Source organism: Panthera uncia (assembly GCF_023721935.1).
Source record: "Panthera uncia isolate 11264 chromosome C1 unlocalized genomic scaffold, Puncia_PCG_1.0 HiC_scaffold_4, whole genome shotgun sequence".
Taxonomy (NCBI): Eukaryota; Metazoa; Chordata; class Mammalia; order Carnivora; family Felidae; genus Panthera; species Panthera uncia.
Window position 1 is genome coordinate 50,416,627 of NW_026057585.1, and position 23,834 is coordinate 50,440,460.

The following is a 23,834-nucleotide window of genomic DNA, read 5'->3' on the forward strand; positions in this document are numbered from 1 at the left end:
CAAGAAATAACAAAGTGTGGGTGAACCTTTTTCCCCTTCTCACTCCAATCCTCTCCATATATATACCACACTGTTTTCTAACTTTCAATTTCACTTTTCTTGCCTTAATCTGACTTCTTGGTTTTACTTGACTTATTTTTGCCTTGTTGAGACCAATTAACCATTCTTTTCCTAGCCTACTAGGCTGTCTCCTTGAGGTAAAAATCCCCAAGATAAATTATTAGGGGCAGGGAGTCTGGTGCTTTGTGTAAATAAATATTTTGCTTCAGAGTTAAGGCAAGTGTCAGCTTGGTAATAAAATCGTACCTTAATACAAAATTACTAAGGTATCTTACATCTTTTCAAAGATTCAAAAGATAAATTAAACATATCATGTGCATTCATTTAATAATTTTATTTCCTTCCCTTCCCTAAATCCCTACATCTAATGGCTACTAGTCTTACAGGTAAAGTCTTGTATTTTACCTGTACAGGTTTACACTGGGAAAGTCCAGAGACAAATTACTGAGCCTGGGTCATGTGACTCTTATTACTAATATCAATTCCAAAGTACAGACGTTACAAAGGACACAGCCTCTTACCAGTGGACCAAAAATTTTTTTACATGAAGCCTCTATTCCTAATTTTTTCCCACCAACTTTTGTTAACTGCCTACAATTAGTATTGTAAGGACAATAAATATTCCCTTGGGCAGAAACCTGATACTACAAACACTATCTACTTCAAAAGATCTTCCTTAGTCCGAAACCAAAAAAAAATCAATCTATTTGTAGAAGCATTCAGCAAGTAGTAAAGGCCATCGAAAACATTGTATTCTTCAAGTTCCACTATTCTTGCAGTTCAGCCTAGGCCAATTCAAATGCAATGGAAACTGAGAAAGCCATTAGTATCACCTTTGAAGTAATTACTTTTTTTGTGCCTATGTATTACTTGATGAATTTCTCAAAAATTCATTGAAAAATATCTAAAACTCAGTCTATTTGCAATGGGACAACATGAACAAAAACAACTAGAACCCACTTTTTCAATGAAAAAGATGTCTGTGTTTGAAAGAAAAAAAATACTGGGTACAATTCCATGTCCCAAAAAGGATACAAATAATCTGCTATTTATGAGGTCAGATTACTTCCAACCTCAACCATCCAGAACATATGTATAAAATAAGTTTAAAAAAATCCTTGAGTTTCAGAAATGTCACAACGCCTAATATACTTTACTTCCAAGCCTATTAGAAAAGAATAAGACATTTGTACCTAAATAAACACGAAAAAAACTCAGTCAACTGAGCACACTAGTCATTTGGAAGGGATCTGGAGTTATCCTAATCCAACTCTTACTTCATACATCGTACTACATAGAATACAACTATTTGTGTTCATGAAAAGAATCCTAAACCATTAAAAAAGGCATATATTAAGCATTTTTACAAACATTCTTTCTAAAATTTACAACATATAAAGATTGCTTTAATAATCTGGAAAATTCAGTAATGTATCATACCTAAATATTCAATATATATATGATGTTTTCAAGTAAAACATTACCCTGCCTCTGAGAACTCCCTTCCTGACTCTAACTATCTCGCACTGTTCCTTACACGTACTCCACTGTAGAAGGCAGTCCTCTCTCTTGGTGAAGTTTCTGGACACCAAGGCAGACTGGGCTCTTTCCTGACTGCTATTTGGCTCCAACCAATTGTTGCTATAAAGGAATGCTGTACCCAGCGGTGCCAGAACCTCTGACTAATCATGAGAAGCCTAAATTCAGATTTTATATAAAATATTCTAGGTTTTTAAAATCACTAGACTGGCCAAACAAAAAAACATTTGTGGCCCAGATATGGGTCAAAGATCACATGTTTGCGAGGCGCCTGGGTGGCTCAGTCGGTTAAGCATCCAACTTTGGTTCAGGTCATGATCTCGCCATTCTGGAGTTCGACCCCCATGTCGGGCTCTGTGCTGACAGCTCAGACCCTGGAGCCTGTTTCAGATTCTGTGTCTGCCTCTTTCTCTCTGCCCCTTCCCTGCTCAGACTCTGTCTCTCGCTCTCTCAAAAATAACAAACATTAGAAAGAAAAAAATTTAAAAGATCACGTTTGCAACCTCTATATGGTCTGTGGGTAAAATCAGATCCTACTCAATCTAAACATAACCTCCTTAATTTATAACATTGAATATTCATTTTTGAATGTTCTGCTTTTTTTCTCCCTCACTAAATGCATTTTTTTTCTCAAAAACTTTGAGCTTCCTATACAAGCAAATATTTCTAAGTTAGTGACTCCTTTTGAAAAAGCACACTTCATATTTACTTGAAATCAAATATCAATTAAAACCTATAAGAAATACACGTAGTAATTCATAAAAAAAGTGAACCTACAAGTAGTCATGAGGTTGAACTCACAGCAGCCTCACCTGTACTTTCATGGGCAGTCAAATATTTCATCCATTTCTTTTTCCCCAGAGAAAAGAAGCATTCGGAAGAAAAGCAAGTCAGATGACAGTCTAACTCCTCTAGGCTTTTTATAATAGGACAAATGTTAGTCAAACAGAAATTATAGAAAATACAGAAAATACTTACCTGGACTTGAAGACTCAACAGATGGCTGAGGAGGGGGAGAAAAGAAGAAATATTAGCATCTTTGTATAGTAAATCTGTGCAAAATTTACAGGAATTACTCAAGGACCAGTTTGACATCAAAGATCACAGTTAAGTTTTTACATCTGAATTATCTAAGACAAATTAAAACCTTCTATATAATACTTTCTCTGACATTATATTTAAACATATAAAAATCCCAAACACTCCTGAATGTAGAAATGAAGACAATAATATGAAATTGATTCAGATTTTAAAGGCAAATATGGATCTCATAACATATGCAGCTTAAGAGATCTGATTTTAGATATTAGAACTTTCTGAAATATTTTCTCTTATCAATAAAGGGGAAATTACACACAAGATTCACTAACAAGCTGGCCTCTGGCTTAAAATACGTGAAAGAAGGGAGGCGAAAACACTTCAAGACGTTAATTTTAAATAAAAATTATGTTGTATACAGTAGAAGGAAAAAGTAAAATGTTATTAAGCACCAAATAGTACATTAGGCTAACTTTACAACAAACAACATATTTTTAAATTATCACAGAATTAGTAACCTTTGAGCTAAAGTCTAGAAAGGTTAAGGTCTCTGATGAAAAAATCAAAAACATTCCCAATTATAACATGCTGCTTCTACTGTAGCATTCTACCCCTCATAAATTTAACTATAAGCATTTAGAAAATTTAAAGATAACACTGTTAGCAACTTATTTTGGTAATACAACCACTTGACGGTTTGAGGCTATTATTTTATCTAAATTCAGTTAATTCAAAATTATAAACAAGTCATATACAAACATAAACTTCTGTAAATATATAACAAAAACTCAAGATGCTTCAAATGGCATATGCTTCATAGTTAAAACCTTTCTTATTCATTCAGAGCTATTTCATGCCCATTAGAAGTCAGGCACGCTGGAAGCCCAAAATTATTAGCAAAGATAAGTTATTCCAGCACAGACAGTCCCTGACAATTATGGCTCAACTTACGATTTTTCAACTTTATGACAGTGCAAAAGGAATACCCGTTTAGTAGAAACCGAAGTTTGAATTCTGATCTTTTCCTGGGCTACCAACACGTGGTATGATACTATCTTGTGATACTGGGCAGTGGCAGCGAGTTGCAGCTCCCAGTCAGGCATGCGATCACGAGGGCAAACAACCAATACACTTATAACCATTGTGTACCCATACAACCTTTCTGTTGTTCACTTTCAGTCTAGTAGTCAATGAAGTACATGAGATATTCAATACATGGTTATAAAATAGGCTTTGTGTTAGACAATTCTGCCCAACTGTAGGCTAATGTAAGTGTTCTAACCATGTGTGAGGTAGGCTATCCTAAGCTATGATGTTCATTCAGTAGGTTAAGTACATTAAATGCATTTTTGACTTAATATTTTCAACTTATGATAGGTTTATCAGGACATAACCCCATCATGAGGAAGATCTCTATTTTCCTTCTTTCTGGTAACTAATGCGGAAGGGAGCCGAGAAGAACAAAATAAAATGAGGAAAGTGACGAATTTTTGAAAAGCTAGGCATCTAAGACAAATTTCTTTTAAGGTGTTAAAATTCTATTTTGAAAACTGTCCATAGTATGCTATTGTATTAAGTATGACATTCTCTATTGTACATGGTGACTTAGGTTCTTTTGAAGCACACTTCCCAAGGGTCCTATTTTTTTTCCCTTTTAATTCTTAAAATGGCTCTTGACTATAGCATCAACTTACTTTAATAAAAGACTGACAGTAGTCAGTATTATATATTTTAAAGTGTCACACCACTACCCTTACTTAAAAGTTGCTCTGCCACACAGAGTCAAACCAGTGCTACTTATTAATTCCATTCCTCTAACAGGAAGCTGAAAAGCAGGGTGATAGAGTAATGTAACTATAAAAAGGGTTTCTAGCTTGCTTAACATCTTATGGGCAGAGTAACACACTTCTAAGCTCAAAACGGATATAACCACCACACAAATTATTACACAGCAAATCAATATTTTAAAATATTAATCTACTTTTATGTCATGCAGTTATGCTTTGTTTCCCAAGTTTAAGCACAATTTCTGTCCAAGGCTACGGCAACGATGACTGTCTTTATCTGGTCCCAGGTTTGCCACTCACAAAGTAGCCTCACAGTGCTGTTTTTCCTTTTTAGTAAACTTCTGAAAATATTGCAGGGCAGAAACAAGAAAATCAGCATTTCTTTCAAATTAGGAGCTTAAGAGAAATGGCTCTTTGAGCATTCAGTTCTTTTTGAACACTCTAATAATTACTCCATTTAACAGTCTTCTGATAAAAAGGGGTTTCTGATTAAAAATGTCATTCTTCTTCTGAATAAAAGGTACATTTTCACAGATGTTAGGTATTGGCAATAACAAAGACACTGAGTTGTGAATGGCGTTTGCAGTTTTTAAAAGGCCTCAAAGAGCACTAACTGCCAATACCACACTGATCGTTGTGTTGTATTGGTAAAGTTATCTATCACTTTAAAGTTCTGAAAAAGGTCCCAAATATTTTCCGTTAATTAAGATACCAAATATTCAGAGGACTGGTATTATTTGTACGTTTAGCTGGCAGAAAGGAGAACACCCAGTATTCAAAGACAGCATTAATGACCATTTTACATCAGAAATACTGGAATGTTTCAAGAACTGTAATTTGACTGATGTGTACCTAGGTTAGGATAGGGAAGGGGAAGTAGGGAGATATGCCTCTAGACATACATTTTAGTATTCCATGTTCAAAATATAATTACACTGTTTCCATTTGGGCTGAGTGAGAGTGAGATATTTCTTGTAAGTTTATTATACTCAATTAATTTAAAAACTGACCTTTTAGAAAACTGGCATTTGAAAATTTTATACTATACATTACTTTTGTCCCAACTGCAGGCAAAAAAATTATTTTTCAAAGTAAAAGTTCACTATCATAATACAGGAAATTTAAGTACAGAATGTGAGCATTCTTTTTTTTAGGTATTTAGAAGAGCAGAACCAGCTTACATTTATACAGTACTACATATTCTCCAATGCATAAAGTTACTTGATCATAACTACATACCTGGCAATAACACCCACTCTGCCAACATCATTTTATAGATTAGCAAACCCAGGGAGATAATGTGACTTGATCCATGGTAAGTGGTAAAGGTGGAACTGAAGTCTACGACCTGAATATTTCTATACCTTCCAGGGGAACAACTATATTAAAAATCTTTTCTCTTTACCTCTTTCCTTCCTCCCCCTTACTTTCTTACTTTTTTGAATGTTTTTCATCTGTTCAAAGTATATTTAAAATGTGACTGCAAGTTATCATCTGTCATGTCAGACTATTATCTATGTCTATTTAGGAAGTGGTATCTTTAACAATATCTTCCAGAAAAACCTGCGACATCTACCATTAATGATGCACAAATTAGTACCTGCTTAAAACTAGAGCTGTAAAACAGGTATTCATTTGTAACTTTTTTTTGTATTTTTAGAAAAGGCACAAACTAGAAAATGCAAATAGTAAAGAAAATTTTTCATTAGAAGTGAAAATGTATTTATGATGCACTCATACATTATTGGTAGAAAAATACAAGTTGGTTTAACCCTTCTAGTGATCATTTTGCTAATATGAAATTATCCTACTGATAAGCCTAAGAAAGCATACCAAGATACATGTTTAACAGTCGTTACCATAAAGTGGTTCATAGCAACAAGTTGGGAAAAAATTTTCAAGTCTATCATTTAACTAGTTAGAAATGAAATACTGTTCTTCCAAGCAACAAAACACTATTAATCCATTAAAAAGAGACAAGTCTGTTTGTGGTGAATGAGGAAAAAAAATATAAAAAACATTTATTTATTTATTCATACATATATTAGGAGTTTAAAAAAAAAAGTAGAGAAGGGGGTAACTTGGGCTGGAATATAAATGACATTTTTTTTTTTCTCCAAAAGTACACACAAAACCCTGTAACAATAGTTATCTCTAGGGAATGGGTTGGGGAGAGAAGTTTTTTTCATTTTATACCCTTCTATACTATTGGAATTTTCTAACCACTTGTTAGTATTACTGGTTTTTTTTTTTAAGAAAGTCAGTGGAGATCATCTTATGGAATTATGAGCAATTTTCATTTCCTTCCTCTACTTTTAGATTTTTAAGAAAACCTATTACTAGCCACTTTTTTTTTTTTTTTAACAAATGTATCATTTAGAAAAATAACCTAGTTTTCTTTTAGGTGCATACATAATTATCTGAGACAGAAAACATAACTAGACAGTCACACAGAGTATGAGTAGGCTAAATCAAATTAAAAAATGAACAGCTGACTTTTATATCTTCACCACATATATGATTTAGTTGATCAAGTTGCTAATACTTGTAACAAATATTAAATGCCTCAGATATCTTCAAATGTGTCTCTAGAACACAGTAATCTAGAATATAACCATTAAAAAAAAAAAAAGGTAAAAATGAAGTAATCAGATTCATATATTCCAAGAAATCAAAAGCATATTTTCAAATAAACATAACTGTCTGAACTAATTTCTCCCCTCAAACTAATTCCACCACCATTTCTTTGTTATCATCACCTACTTAACAATATAGATGCTGCTAACTAAATCAGAGGTTCTCAAGTGATGGGGATAGAAGCCAGGAAGGAGTTAGATGCCCCTCCTCCAGGTGGAGAAAGCAGGGGAATTGTGCTCACCATTTCTCTTCCTCCATACAAAACTAAGTCACTTAACTTTCCCCTGAAGAATTTGGGGGCATAAAAAAGATTAAGAAAGTCGTGTTGGTAAAACTAGCAAATTGACTACAGTAGTATTAACTCAGAGGATGAATTGCTATTATTAAGCACTAGGAATTCAGAAGCCTAGGTTCCACTCTTAATTGTGCCACAGCCTAACTGCACAACTTAGGACAAATTGCATCAACTCTGCTCAGTTTCATTTTCTCTAAGTAAGATTTAAATATCTTCTAGTTCAATTTCCTTTGAGATCTAAGTTCTTTACTTTTATTATAAACTGCTCAAAAGACCTAACACTACCAAGGAATACTTAGCTAAAGGGATGGGATATGTTTAACAGCCTCTTCTGAAAATTTTTTTTTAAATCTAGGACCTTTAGAAAAAAAATCTCAATTTGCAAAAAGCTTTTTTGGGGGTGCTACTTTATGAATTTCCTATCTACACAAACATAATTTAACAGTCATTCTTATAAGCCATAGAATAAGTCAAACAGAATGAGTCCCAGGTGATGACTGGTACTTGAACAGTTTTATCACTGCAATGAATTTTGAAATCATTTGCAAATCTTTTGAAACATACAGGGACTCAAGCTAACTTCAAGCAAGAAATTTCTACACAGGTGATTACTTTTCTATTTTTACTATTTTTCTATTTTAATCAGTTTCTTATGGCAGTGTTTGTTTTCTTTTTTTTTTTTTTTTAATGTTTATTTTTAAGAGAGAGTGCAAGCAGTGGAGGGGCAAAGAGAGAGGGGGACAGAGGATCCAAAGTGGGTTTTGAAGAGCCCAATGTGGGGCTCAAACTCACGAACCAAAGCAGAAGATCATGACCTGAGCCAAAGTTGGACACTCAACTGACGGAGCCACCCAGGCATGCCAGTGTTTTATTTCTGATTTGAAAAACTGATTACTCTCCTGTAGAAAAATTCTCTAAAAGTAATCAACTTTTATATATCCTCCAACCAACCTTTTCTACCTTATCATGCACTTTATCACTCCTTCTGAATTAAACTTTATTAGATTCTCATACATTTATCCAGAGTCTTACTCTGGATAAATCCTAAATACACTCAAGTATAAACACTAAAAAGTTCATTACCACTATAGAGAATTATTTAAGGCCTAACACTACTGCAGTGAAACAAGTTTTGTTTAGAATAGAAATTAACACCATCAAGAAGAATGGTCAAGATGATCCTATTTCCTTAAAAAATGAAATCCAAATACACTAAAACCCACTAAGCAAGGAGTGTGTTTTCAAGAGAAATAAATGAAGATGTGACAGTGAATAAACAGATTACGTATTGGTTTTGAAAAGGTTTAAATACTTAAAACTAATATAGAAAAGTAGGTTCATTAAAATCTTCTTCTCTTTATATGATAGCAATATGACCTAGGTGAAAAGATAGGTCTTACACTATGTTGTCGCTTTTTCCCCCCTGGAAAAGAAAAGTCCCGTATGTGTTTACAAACCCTGAAATAACAGACAAATTGTTCATTCCCAAAGGTCCCTGTACCACATTCCTTATAAAACCCAAAGGATCAACTATTTCTTCCTCTTATTCTTTCTTTCTCGTTGCCTTTGTAAAACTGCAACTACCCTGTAATTTCCTTCCTTTAAGTGTAACTAGGAGAACCTCCTTTTAGAAGGTTGATAAGTAATTTTAAGGGATAAAAAGCAATGAAAAATATTACTAAAAACCTATTAGGAAAAAGAGTATGTGCCATTTCTTCTAAGCACATTAAATATGTTTTTAATGTCAGCACGATTTGAGGAACCATTAAACACATACTTCCTACTTATAGACTGCCTAGGTGATCAGATCAAATATGAAAAAATTAGTATATTCTATTCACATCTAAATCAATTTCTATTCAAGAATTAAACACTTTTCTGGAAAAACAAGGTAAGGTCATTCTCCTATGTAGGAAATAACAACAACAACAACGAACTTAGAAGCATAATACTGACATTTTTCTCTGGAGACATGCTTCTTCAATAACCTGTTTTCCCCTCAGATTTATCAAATAAATGTATATTGTTGCTTTGCATTTTCTGTTATTTTACCAGTCAGCTTCAATGCTCAGGTCTACTTAACCAAAAGTGCAATAGCACATTTGATTTATTCTACCAGATGCTTTTTACTGGCATCACAAAGAATGAATCTCCTGAGTGCCCATATAAAAATAAAAGCAAGCACTTCTCCATCTATGTTTTAAAAATAACTAATCTCTAAAATCATCCTAATTACTAAAATATTGAAATCAGAACAATACAAACTAATTTTACTTTTCACCTCTTCACCTGTTTAGGTATTTTGTAGGACACAGATGAATGAAGGTTTCCCCATTCTTCTAAATTCACTAAAAACAAAACTATCCAACACTAAAAGATGAATTTTTTTTTTAAAGATTTCAGGTCACTAAATAAATTCACTGAACACAAAGTTCAGGTTTACTCTTCTTGAAATTGAACCATCCATGCGTTCCTTACTGAACATGAGAATTCCATTCTCTAAGTTATGCAATTTTTAAGAAAACTAAAACTTGAAAATATTAGGAAATGATTAGTGACTCAAAATACTGCTTTTCCTCTCTTATGATACAACCATCTTTAATTTCTAAAACAAGAATATTAATATACTCCTATTTACATACTGAGTTTTCAGTGTGCTGGGCAATTAAAATTTCTGGGTGAAGCTTTCTAAACTTAAATTTCACTGTATTTTCAAAAACAAAGTTATTTTCCTTCAATAATGGCTTGCCTTAAAATAGGACTACAAAACTTAAAGCTTAAGTCATTGTGAGCAGCACCGTGAGGGAAGAAACCACATAACCTATTACAGTACACTGCTGCTTATCTAAGAGGCATTCACTGAAAGGGGGAATCCACTGAAGGCTATTTAACAAAATGTAGGTAAATCCAGCTACATATAACTCCTTCCCCAACTTACACATGAAAAAAGGAACACTTAAAAATCTTACCAGGACTAAAATTCCTTCAGCCCAGTGGAATGAACCCAGTCACATTTAAATGAAATACAAAGTACTAGGTTTTCTCCAACTCATGTGCCTTGAAATACAATTCTTTAACCACAAAGAACAAAAGAAATGGAAATAAATCTAAGATCTAAATTTAGTTTTAGATCAAAAGTATCAAATGTTTTTAAAAGATTACTAGCAGTGAAGACTCCTGCTACAGTGAATCTCCTCTTCCTTTAACAGCAAATACTCCACTACAAAAGTACAAAGCCAGTTTCCATAAGGAAAGCAGAAGGGGCAACCTAAGAGCAATTCCACAAAACAGCTAACTTTCAGGTCCCTCCACTCAACAGGTATATGAAAAAGCGTCCAAATTAATATTTTTCCATAATCTATATTTCAGTATCCCAAATTCAAAGTACTCACTTAACTCACCACTGACTTCATACAGCAATTAATGAAGACAAATATTGGGGACTGGATGGTAAGAAAATTTTTTTACCTATTCGTGAATTTGGGGATGTCTGAGCCCATGAAAACAGTAATTCACACAGAAGAAATGCCTTATCAATCATTTAGTGAGGCTCTCGCTCAAAGTAGACTTAAAACTCCAAATACTATCACTTCCTGAACTCTAGGGGGTAAGGAATAACGAATTTTTCCGAGGGTAAGGGGGGGAAAAAAAGTATTAAAAAAATCAAATGTTTAAAGGTTTAAATCAGAAACAAAAATTCAAATCTCCAGAGGCGTTAACACTAAGTTTCAATGAATCATAACAGTGGTTATTTGCCACGATTTGAGGCCCCAAAATATAAAACAATTACCACCGAGTAAAGGGGCCTTTGGTTAACTCGTTTACTGGAAAAAAAAGGGGGGGGGGAGAAACAACAAAAAAAACCTCCCATAAAAGGGGAAAAAAAAGACAATAATAGATAGCCTGGAGGGAAGGGGGGGGGGGGATGCCTGGAAAGTGAAGAGGGGGAAAGGTAGAAAGCAACTCTTCCGAAACATAAAGAGAAAAAAAGGTTCTACCTTCGGGAGGAATGGAACTGTTCCGTAGATTCAGGGGGATTCCCCCAACCTAAAGGGCCGGATCGCGAAAGGCTACGTTTATTTCTCCACGCTCATCTTAGCTCCATGAGAAAAATGAGAGTTGAAGGCCATTCTGCCTTACGTTTTCCCCATCAACACGGACTGGATGTCAGTAGCAAACGGGTGGGGGTGACACGGAAGGGCGCAACAGCATCTCGGTGAAGGAGGGAAGAAACTTCGCAAGAAGAGGAAGCAGCAGCTCCTCTCTCTTGGCCCCTAGCACCGGCCGGCGAAGTTGCGCCACCGGCGCCCCTGCCTGGAGGGCGCCCACTCGCCCTCGCCCCTCTCCGCACGCACTACCACGCAGCACTCGACCCTTCAAACTGCCCCCGAAGTCCAACTACGCCTCCGCTTCCTCCTACCCCCGGACCCATCCCAACTAAGTTCCAAGGAAAGCTCCCGCCCAGAGCGCGGCCTGTTCCGGACAACAGGTGGGCAGTGGCGCCAGCAGGGCTGGGCCTCTCCTAGCCAGGCCCACTCCACTCCTCCCCGGCCAGGGCCCGGGGCGCCCGGCTCCGGGACGGGGAGGGGGAGCTCGCTCCCTTACCTCCGCCATATTTGCCGTACTGACGGGTCACATCTCCGCGGCGGCCGCAGCTGGGTCACGGCCAGAACCCGGATGTGAGAGTCGGCAACGGGACTCCAGCCGCCGCCGCCGTCTCTACCGCTCCCGCCGCCGCTGCCTCGGCGGGAACGCGCAGGAGCCGCCCGAGCGCGCCCACCACACCCCACTCCGCCCCCTCGCGGCGCCCCGGCCGAGCTGGACTGGAGGGAAAAGGCCTGAGCGCGCGCAGGAGCAGAGGCGGGCGCGCGCGCGCGCGGCCCCGCGGAAGCCTTCCCCGGGAGGAGCGCGGAGGGGGCGGAGTCAAGGTGGGTGTGGGGGGTAGGTGGGCTTCTCCGCGCGGGGCGCCTCCCCTGCCCTTAGCGGATCCGCGACTCCAGCTGAAGGAGAGGGCTCTAAGGGACCAGAGAGGTCAAGGGAAAGTGCCCAGAAAACCGTGTCCAGCATTTACATCGCAGGGGAAAAGATACGTTACATTCTACATGTAGGCCTTTTTCGAAGAGCATTTGCTGAAAACGGATGTTGCTGTGATGCAACAACGGCAAAGGCACAAAGTAGTGCGCTTTGAAAGCGGTTGTCTCTTGATAAGTATTTCTCTCTCCGTTGATTCCTGACGGGAAATGTAAAATCCCACATCCCCAAACCTTAGAGGTCAGAGATTAAGGGACTGTGGATAGGTAGTCTGCCATCCTCACATCTCATCTGCTTTTCCTCACACGCTTCCTGAGATGCCAGGAGCAACCTAATTGTGCAATGTTTGAATTTTGCACAACTGGAGAAAATTTCAAAATGCGAAATACTGAAAAGCTGCTCTTTGATAGATATAAATAATCTCCGACTTGACTGCAGAGAGGGAAAACCTGCTTATTTGCAATGCCTGAAATGCCTACAGTTTGAAAGTTTATTTTAAAACACTGGCCTAGAACTGCCAATTGGCCTTGAAACCAATTCTAATGACTGCAGGGTCAATGACTGCAAAATAACAAACATGTTTCACTTCCATTACTAACGCAGATACTGGCTAATACAAAGGTGATATTAAAACATGCACTAACACATTTTACTAAACCAGGAGTTGAAGTCTTAATTTCAAAAAGCCCGTTTTCCCTCAAATGTTCAAGGGTTTTTAATGCAATTTCAAAAAATGATTGCCCATATCAACCAGTTCAGTATAAAAAGTCATTCCTTCCAAATGTGATGCCAGCACTATAATATACTGCATAAATGTGCACATACACAGTTTTTCTTTTATACTTCACTTACAGTGCAACATGGGCTGTTTGCTTAAATTTGTATTCCCTTAACAGTCTAGACTCTATTAACCAGTTTCCTTTTTCCAAAGACTCAACATTAACTTGAAATTCTTATGTCCAATAATAATTTGTGCATGAATAACTTGTGCATTTATAGGTATATGAAGCTGCTAAGCGAAAGGACATTACCTGGTAATTTGACAGGAAAAGAGTCCACAGACAGTCTGTAAACCAATTAAACATAAACATCTGATGCACATTTTCTACTGAAAGAAAAGCAAGGGAAAGAAGAGAAAGGAAAACTTTAAGGTTCCCAAATCTACAAACAATTTTTACTGTACAGTATTTTCATTTTATTTTTTTTTAGAATACTTATACAAAAGTGTTTTTCAGGATTCCTTGGGGGAATAAATATTTTAGCACAGGTATATAGAAGTACACTACTGAATTACCTTAGTCCTTTTGACTCAAAATAAAAGTCATTTTTTGAAAAGTCAGTTTGTGTTTAAATAGTTTTCACTTTGAGACACTTGATGGAAACAGCTGAAGGCAAAGAACAACTGATGTGCACAGACCTGAGGTGGGTAAAGACAGAAATCAGGGGCCCAGAGGTAGAAACTCAGGCTTTATAATACCATGGGGATAAAGGAGTGTTTTCCATTTAAATACCAAAGTTAATATATGAAATTTAGCTGGTTCACAAGAAGAAAAATTTTTAAAAAGTGTTGTCAAAATGCAAAGTACAGGAATAACTTGCTTAAGTCCATTTAGTCTTTGATTCTTCAGTTCAACCTCAAAAAAAAATCCCAATTGTGATTAAAAAGCTGGGGATCATGGTCCCTTAAGCTACTGAAATTGTCAGGAAAATCTGAAATGGTCAGGAAAATCCCATCTAGGAGATATCTGAATGGATATCCCCTTCTTATTGATAAATGACTTTTAAGTTTATTAATAATGTGTATCATTTTTACTAATTATAAGTGGCATTATCGTTTAGGGGAAAAATTCCCTCTACATTTTTCTCCTTCCCTTTTTAAAAAAATGTGAATTCAGTGATTTTATTTTATTTTTTTTTAGGTTCGGTTATTCTAAAGATAAAAAGAAATGCCTGCAACATTATAAGTCATTTGTAACACATTACTCCTGAATTCAGCATGGTTTTACTCCCATTTTATTCTTGTGATACACTTATCTTTCAAAATTTTAGGAACCACCTTGAGGAAAGCAAAGTCTTTCTCAAAAACTCTTGCTTACCTCCTCAGTAACAAATATGTAAAAATTAACTTTTCATTAGCCACAGAATCTTAGTGTCTTTAGTCAATTTCTACCCTGTCCAGGTAGGAATCTCTCATTATGTCTCCCCACTACCAGGCTTTTCTGCCTATGTTAAAACACCTCCAATGACTGATGAAGACACTGCTCTTTTCAGACAAAGCTCTATGTTTGGAACATTGTTTTATTAAACCAGAATCTATCTCCTAGTTACTTCCATTCATTTCCCTGAGTTTTTCAGCACTTCGGATTAATTCAATAGATGTCTTCTTTGTATTTAAGTGCAAGCAATCAATATTTATACTTGGAATAACAAAATATAAGTCTTCAATGCCTATTGATATTAGAAGAGCTAAAAACAAGACATGACAGAGTTAAAAGTATGAGAATATTCACTAATACCGATGAGCTGTTTAAAATCATTACAGTTTATATTACGTGTTAATGTGATGTCCAAAATGATAGCTCTGTTACATCATGTAGTAAAATGTTTAAAGTTAAGCTAAAAAGTGTGGTTAATTCCAATTTTAGGTGAGGTTTGTGGCTAATGTCCCAAAACAAAAAAAAATCTCTATACAAAGCCTGAATAAATGCCTCTTTAGCTCCCATTCCCCACCTACAAGCTTCATTATTTTCAGGCAAACTAACATTAACTTTCACCACGTTGAAACTTCTCAAAACTGTTATTATATTGGGAAATTATTTTTAAACAATTTACTGAATACTCCATTAAAAAGTTATTAAACATTTTTTATAGAAGTTATAATACACACACACACACACACGCACACACGGGAACTCTTCAGTTAGTATTCTCCTTTAACAAAAGCATTTTAAGGTCACAATTTTACTTCAACCAGTACCTTAAACTGACCAATAAATAAACGTCTCTGGCAATTTACATATACCTATGAAATATAACCTGTTATTCAGTACCAATACCTGATGCAAATGTAAGTACTATATATCCATACTACATAAACAAAATGTTATGCAACTCAGGTACCTTTCAAAACGCTCCAAGAAAATATCTGTAAGTTTACTCTAGAGCTGTTTGAATGAAACAGATGAATGCAGCGCATTCAAAACGCTAACAACAAATTCTCTACCTAACAATTTTCAGAGTCCATGAGTCCCTTTTGAGATTATTTGGTAAACTATTTACTAAAATTTTTATTTAAAAGTAACAACCTACACATTATGTGCAGGTAAAAATTTATGGATAGCTACCAGTTTGGTTGAAAATACCTAAATATCAAAAAACTTAAAATGACATTTTAGATAAATTGAGAGTTTACCTTTACTTTAGTAGGCAGAATGCGGGTTACAAAGCAGTAATGCATTACATTCGGAAGCCCCACAGCTAGGCAAGAATCAGCATCATCTTTTTGTTAGTTTGGTTTTTATTATTAACCCCACCTCAAAACACTTACATAGCCTTTTGGTTCTTCAAAGGACAGTCTTGTTTTTTTCACAATTTTTACATAGAGTTTTACCGGGCGACCCCTTTTATCAGATTATCACAAACTGATTTTTTTCTTAATAGTCCTAATATTGTCGACATGTTATTTTTATCTCACCCAAACTCTGGAAATTATTGGCCCATCATCAGTTCTCAAACACTGGAATATACAGGAAGAGTAATGTAATATTTATATTACTTGAGGGAGTTTGGATTTTCCCTCCCTTAATATCCAAGTGTGCCCCTGCCTACCAGCATCACATCCGTCTTGTCTGCATTGAACCTCAACCAGTTGGTTCTTAACCACGTCCGAAACTCAGCCAGGCACTGGGAGAATCGAGCCACCACACCATCTGGATCAAAGGAAAGAGAGCCTCAGTAGTAATGAGACCACAGAGATGATACCGCAAGCTCACCATGTCTCTAATTCTCAACCTCTCATTTTTAAAAAGATGGCCAAGAATTAGGACAAGGATCCCATGACAATTTTAGGAAAACATTAATGGGCCTTGGGTCATGCCATTTGTAAAGAAATAAAAGCGACCCAATAAATAGGTCGCCTCATTCCGTCCATGATTGAAGAAAGAAGGTTCGTTCAGTCAACTCCACGTCATCTGGGCTAAGCGGCCCCAGTAGACGGGTGAGTCTGTAACTGCACAAGCTTTTCTGCAAAATTAAGAATTTTAGCGTTGGAGGAAGCTTTAAGGATAACTGGGGCCCAGAGAGGGGTAGTGACTCGCCCAAGGTCACACAGCAAACGAGGACCAGAAATGGGCTCCCAGCCAGGGATCTTTCCAAGAAAAGCTGTAAAAACAAGGCCATTTCAAGGAGGGGGAGGCATCTGTCCCCAGGGATCTTCCCATCGGGCAGGAGAACCTCGTTCTTTCATATTAATGCCCTCTTCAGTCTTCCTGCCCTCCCTCATTCCCTTCAAAAAGGGCGGCTTGCCCAGGACCCTGCTCACCACGGGGACTGCAGTGCGAGCAGAAGCCTCCCAAGGGAGGGCTGGGACCGAACCCGGATCTACAGGGGAAAAGAGGCGGAGCCACAGGGGGATGGTCAGCTTAGCCCCACCCCGACCGAATTCGGGAGCCGACAGGAGAAAGGGGCGGAAGCGAACTGCGCGAGACGAACTCACACCGCAGCGGATTCCCAGCGCACCGCGGCCGCCGGGGAAGATCCGCGCCGCCGCCACCGCCAAAGCAAAAGACCGGGCTAGGACGGGGTGCGCTGTGGAGGAGAGCTGCGCATGCGCCCAGAGGGGCGACGCACTCGGGGAGGGGAAGCGGGCCGGGCGCGTTCTCTCTCAGCCCCTCCCCGGAAGTTAAGGGTCTTCCGGGCGGTACTCTACGGTGGGGGAGGGGAAGGAGAGAAAGGGGACCGAGGACACTTTAGGAGCCCCTCATCCCAATCAGGACTAGGAGAGGAGAGATGGTTTATGGAGGCTGCACTTACAGCCGCTGCCGCTGCTGCCGCCGCCACCTTCACTGCTGCCGCCACCGCCTGAAGAAGCCCCATCCATCCGCCTGCAGCCGGGGAGACTCAGAACCTGGGAGGGGCCTGGGGCCCGGGCCGCCCGCCTCCTTTTTCTAGTCGTCGTCCGGGGCTTCCTCTTGCTCCACCAACCCTCTGCCCTCCCCTCCGCCTCCGCCCTCCTCCTCGGTCTCCAGCCGCCAGCCAACCGCGCGGCCGCTTGTTGAGCCAGGGTTCCTCCGTCTCCATGACGCCCGGCAAACATTCCCGAGCCTCAGCCAGAGCCGCTAACGCCGAGGGTTGGGGTACAGGGACTCCAGAAGCAGCCAGGGAAGGGGTGGCCCACCACTCCACAGCCTGTCGCAACCATGCCTATCTCTCCAGCAAACAGCCGCAAGCAACAGAACCTCTGGTTGTAAGTTCCGGCGCTAATCTTCCTGGGTCTCGGAGGAAGCGCCTTTAGATCCAGTCTCTTAGTGCGTCTGGGTTCAGTCATCCCTCGAAGCTCTCATACCGCAGTATCGCCTTCCGTGGCCTAGTACAGCCTTTTTGAACCCCCTACTGCTGTGCTTGCTCTACGGGAAAGACCTACTTTGTTTAGAACCGCTCCTCCTCCTAGCATTCCTGGGGTGGTTTTTCCGGTCTGCCGGGTCAAGCTTGTTGCCCCCATTCAATCCTCAGCTTCAGTGAGCCAGAGGACTGAACTTTACTAATGCTCTGTCGTCGAAGTTTTTTCCTGCCTCCTCATGCTATCGTGCTTTTAAAACCCATTCCTGCTAATGTTCTGCCATTTCTGCAACACTTGAACGAGAGGTTGGAGAAGAGCACACAACTCTGTGGACTTGTTTCGCTTACAACTTCAAATGGTTCTTTAGTGCTGCCCGGCAGTTGCACTAAAGTTTTCTGATTCATCCATTCTCCCACACTTCCGGACCACTTTTGTTCTCTTCTCAGACCTTCAGCATCTCTCCTCCAATCTCCACTAGCTCAGCTAATCTTTCTTTAATAGAACTTGTTGAAAGTTCTTGGGGGAGATCCTTACATTCTCTCCAGAATATGGTTCTCAGGGTCTTTTTTCCATTCCACCACAACACCAAAATAGTTTGCGTGAAGGTCCCCAATAGGCGTGCATCCAAATGCAATGGCCATTCCTCAGTTTCTTCTTAACCTCCTACTTCTCAAGTTTTGAATCACTTCGTTTGGTTTCTTGGACACCAGCCCTCCCTAGTTCTCTCTTTGGTTTATGGCTACTTGTTTTCAAATTGCTTTGCTGGTGGTAACTTTTCTTCTTTTCCATATCTAAATACTGGAGTGTTGCTGGGGTCAGTTTTTAAACACCTTTTTTTTTCACTATTGCGTTATGCTTTAAAAATCGCCTATATACTAATGACTCACAAGTTTATATTTCTAGCCAGCACCTCTTCCAAAATCCAGACTTTAAAAAAATCAATGTCTGCACTTAGAAGTTAATAGGCATCTCCAAATTTATATGCAAAACTAATCTCCCCCAACCCCTTATATACTTTGCAGTCTTTGACATTTCAGTAAATGAGAGTTTCCACTCTTCCAATTACACAATAAACAACCTTGGAGTTTCCCTTGACTTCATTAATGCCCCACTCCATCAGCAGATTCTATCATTTCTACCTGCAAAATAAATCGAGACTACCTCCCTAATGTAAGTCCCTGTCACATCACAGTAACCACCTAAATGGTCTTCTAATACCCCAAACTTAGTAATCACTGTGGCTCTTCTCAAAACCCTCCAGTTTTTCCATGTGAGTAAAAAGCTCATGTCATTACAGACCCACAGGATCTCACCTTGGACCCTTTCCTTTGGCTCATTGTTTCACAACAATGTAAGGCACATTATTTTCCCATTTTAAGGCTTATGCATTTGCTGTTCTTTGGTATATTGCACCCCCAGTTAGTCTCATGACTCACATTTCCTTCACGTGTCACCTTAACAAAAAATCCTTCTCAGGGTGCCTGGATGGCTCAGTCAGTTAAGCGTCTGACTTTTGATTTCAGCTCAGGTCATGATCTCATGGTTCATGGGTTCCAGGCACAAGAGGTTTCTCTCTCACGCTCTCTCCCCTTCTCCCTCTCTCCTGCCCCTCCCCCACTTATGTGCACGTTCTCTCTCTCAAAACTAAAACATTTTTTTTAATCCACCCGTCATAAAATAATAAAACTTATCCCTCCTTGGTATATGATACACTTTTTCATTATTCTGTCTTCACCCAAATTGTCGAACTCCATGGGGCAGGCATTTTTGTTTTGTTCACTGCTATTGCCTTCAATGAAGAAGGCACTCAATAAGTATTTGCTGACTGAACCTAATATTGGTTACTGCTCATCCTGTCTGATTTTTGTTTTACTTGTAGGTATGGAAATTTGAAAGTAAAATTGTGTTGAATTCATGTGAATTTTTTTTAAAAAGTCTTGTAACTCTCATAGTAGCTTAGAGGATTAGAAAATTCTCTTGGGAATTTCTTACATAATGACAAATTCGTAGGAGATTACCTATTAAGGAAAGAATCAGGTGGGAGATGGGAAGTAGTATAATCTTCATTTTTTGAGATAGCCAGGTTACCCAATTAAAGCAAAATTTCATAGACTTTAAAGTTTACAACCATTGGTTTGACCAGTAACCAATGTTATTTCTCATCTTTCTCCTTTTAGGACTTAATCCTGAACTTGAAAAGAATCTCATAAAACATGTATTTACCAATTTTCCATTTTCTCACTCCAGTTTTTCCTATATTAGATCTTTTCTATTAGCTTAGCAATATGGGCAATCTCCTTTCATGGTAAAAACAACCACTCTTTCTTCAATGCTTTTATCCCACTTCTCTGCCTAGTTCCTCCATTCTCCTTTCTTACAAGTTCATTCATTTCCTTTTGATTCTTTCTTAGAGTTTTCATGTTATCCACTTTTTCTATTAGAGTCCTCATCATATTTTTTTTAAGTTTATTTATTTATTTTGACAGAGAGAGAATCCCAAGCAGGAAGAGAATTCCAAGCAGGCTCCACACTGTCAGCATAGAGCTCGTTGTGGGGCTCAATCCCACAAACTGAGATCATTACCTGAGCCAAAATCAAGAGTTGGACCCTTAACTGACTGAGCTACCCAGGTGCCCCTAGAGTCCTTAGCATATAAATCATAATTATTTTAAATTCCTATTCTTGACAGTTCTGAAATCTCTGCCATATCTTAGTCTGGCTGTAATGCTTGCTCTGTTTTTTCAGACTGTTCTTTGTCCCTTTGATATGCTTTGTAATTTTTTGCTGAAAGCGAACATGTTGCATCAGGTAATATGAACTGAGGAAAATAAGCCTTTAATGTGAGATTTTGTGTTTATCTAACTGGAAATTGGGCTGTATGGTGGGTTTTTGAGGCTTCAATTTCCTCTGGTGTCCTTGTGTTTGTCTCCTCTGTTTTTTAGGTTTCCCTAGAGACTCCTTCATAGAGTCTGAGCCTTGCATTTCTTCCCATTCCAGTCCCCTGTTACTGTACAGGCGACCTCTTGGTGTGGTGATAAGATGTTGGGGGGAGAGGAAGTGTTCTATAATCCTATGATTAGTCTTAGTCTTTTAGTGGGCGTTTGTCCCTTCAGTGTGACCTTCATAAGTGTTTCTCAGATTTTTTTTCCTTAGGTGGAACAAGAAGTCTAGAGGGTCTTGGAGTTGTGTATTTCTTCCCCCCCACATTGGTTAGGCTCTGATAAAATAGTTTTCCTTGAGGGCAGGCCTTTGTTAAGGAAAACTGAACGTTCTGAGTATATTTTAGAATAGTTATGCCCTATCTCCCTGCTGAAATTATTAGGGAGTTTTTCTCTGATCATCCCAAGAGCCCGATGAGTCTCATGGTGGGCCTCCGTGTGAGGCTGGGCCCTCAGGAATTTTTACCTTTCAAATTAGTCTACACTCAGTCTCCAGCAATTAGTCAGTTATCCTTTAAGTTTTCCTACCATTTGCTGGCCCTAGTTGCAAAGTTTCTACTCTCAGTAAATTGTGATTCTCTGTTTTCTCCTGCCTGTCCAACTTTCAGGCCAGTGGTTTGCCTATAAACTAAATGATGGATCTGAAAAACCTGTTGATTTTCAGTTTGCTAAGCTTTTTTCTTGTTATAAAAACAAGATTGATGACTTTTGTGGTCTTTACATGTTGGACCAGAACATCTATGTTCACTTTTCAACCCTTGCAATCTGTCGTCTCCATTTCTGTACAGAAACTATTCAAAGGTCAATAATGAGTTACCTAAAGGTTTCAAAAGTCACCAAATTCAATGGGCTTTCTTAACTTCTACCTCTCTGCAGCATCTGACAGTGTTGATCTTCCTCAATAAATTTAAGTTATCCCTGAACTTTACTGGTTCAAATACCTCTTTTCTGATTTCTTTTACTATCTCCAGTTTCTCCCCTTGGTTCTATTACCTTCTTTTTATGCCTTTAGGTTTTTATTTTGGGACTCAGTTCATTTCTTATCATCTCCGTACAGAGATTCTCAAATCTGAATCTCCAGCTTTCACTTCTATTCCTTAAAATTCACTTTACTCTTGCATTTTTAACTGCTACCAGACAGCTCCATCAGATATCACTGATATCTAATATGAACATGTCTACAATTTAACTTCTTATTGTGTTTTAGAAGTGAAGAGTAATTTAGGGGCACCTGCGTGATTCAGTCAGTTAAGTATCTGACTTCAGCTTCGGTCATGATCTTGCAGTCTGTGATTTTGAGCCCTGCATCGGGCTCTGTGCTGACAGCTCAGAGCCTGGAGCCTGCTTCAGATTCTGTGTCTCCCTCTCTCTCTGCCCCTCCCCCGCTCACACTCTGTCTCTCTGTGTCTCAAAAATAATAAATAAATATTAAAAAAAAAGAAGTGAAGACTAATTTAATCATCACCTTAACTCAATGAGATAGGTACTATTATTAACCTTAATTTACAAATAAACAGATTAATAGCCTCTGAATTATTGGATGAGTTTGAGCATTTAAATTGACCTTTGAGGGGCGCCTGGGTGGCTCAGTTGGTTAAGCGTCCGACTTCGGCTCAGGTCATGATCTCACGGTCCATGAGTTCGAGCCCCACGTCGGGCTCTGTGCTGACCGCTCAGAGCCTGGAGCCTGTTTCAGATTCTGTGTCTCCCTCTCTCTGACCCTCCTCCGTTCATGTTCTGTCTCTCTCTGTCTCAAAAATAAATAAACGTTAAAAAAAAAAATTTAAATTGACCTTTGAGTTTTAGTTTTCTTATTTGTAAAACATGACTATTAAATATCTTACAAGTTATTATAAGAATTGAACTAAAGAATATAGATGGAAGTTCTTTGAAATTTAAAATTTAAGTAGTATTGTTATTATCTGTTACCAATTCTGATCAGTTCTGTATCTGCTGTCTTTTAAGGATGCCTGAGTTATGTTTTAATCAGGTATGTAAGACACTTTGACAGGGAAATAACTATTATGAGGGGAGGAATTTTTTTAAATACTCATGGATCCCTAGAAACAGGATACATGGCATGCCATGCCACACAGGGGACCACATGGGAAAGCACAAGAGCCAGTCTGGAGGTAGAACAAGCAAGAAGAAATATGGGCACGAACCTTTATTGTGGTTTCTGTGGGAAGAACAGACAAAGCAGAATAAGCAGGTTTACAATGAGCTCATTTAAATAATTTCAGAAGGTTCTGGTTATAGGGGCTATCTCTAATTGTCTGATTCCTGTCCCAAGGGTGATTAGGTCAGGTGGATAGTGGCCCAGAGAATGAGATCTCCGTGACAGCCTGATAAAGGTTGTTAAGGGTTTAGGCTCTGGATTGGTTGGTTTCTATAAGGGTGCTTATAAATGAGCCCTTACTGTGTATAGGCATCCATTAGCCTTGGGAGGGGCATTCCCTCCAGGATGAACAAGTTCTTAGATGTCAAAGCATGAAAATGCAAAGATAAAAAGACATGCTTAAAACATGGTATATGTTGTATTTGTTTTATTTCTACATCTGCCACCTGTGTTAAACCTTGATTACTTCTCACTTGGACTATTCCCATAGCATCTTAACTAATGATCTTACTTATAGTATGTGCTGCATACAGCTAAATTTTTCTGAAGCATAGTTTAAGTCACTTTACTCTTATGCTTAAAAACCTTCGAAGACACTCTCTTGCTTGTGTAAAAAATCCCAGACTTAGCCTGGCTGTTTTACTTTTATAAAGGTTAACTTTGTTTTCCTTCATGTATTTAATTGAATCATTTAAGATTCCCTGTATATACCACATGCTTTTCTACCTTCATTGTTCACAAAGATTTTTCCTCAGGGTGCATTTTTCATCTTACTCCAATGCCTTTGTCCCCCTTCACCTCCACCCACACCAAACACAAACACACATTTATA

The 23,834-nt window shown here is 38.5% G+C and overlaps 2 protein-coding genes across 12 annotated transcripts in view; one reads left to right on the plus strand and one right to left on the minus strand.

Annotated features, from left to right (window-relative positions):
* MIER1 (MIER1 transcriptional regulator) overlaps nucleotides 1-17,500 on the minus strand; it is a 60,147-nt gene extending 42,647 nt beyond the window's left edge. Inside the window, exons 1-5 of one of the 11 annotated variants that reach the window (XM_049618518.1) lie at nucleotides 17,419-17,500; nucleotides 16,216-16,316; nucleotides 13,419-13,453; nucleotides 2,578-2,602; nucleotides 2,412-2,448 (exon numbers count right to left, since the gene is read on the minus strand). In XM_049618518.1, the coding sequence (XP_049474475.1) occupies nucleotides 2,412-2,448; nucleotides 2,578-2,602; nucleotides 13,419-13,453; nucleotides 16,216-16,316; nucleotides 17,419-17,485 (265 nt within the window). In that variant the 5' untranslated portion in view covers nucleotides 17,486-17,500. The other 10 variants (XM_049618517.1, XM_049618526.1, XM_049618520.1 and 7 more) reach the window with 10 other exon arrangements.
* Nucleotides 17,501-17,683: 183 nt separating this feature from the next.
* The window catches only part of DNAI4 (dynein axonemal intermediate chain 4), a 90,990-nt gene continuing 84,839 nt past the window's right edge, over nucleotides 17,684-23,834 (plus strand). The window contains 2 exon segments of the mRNA XM_049618516.1: nucleotides 17,684-17,742; nucleotides 17,744-17,851. Coding sequence (XP_049474473.1) covers nucleotides 17,684-17,742; nucleotides 17,744-17,851 — 167 coding nt within the window.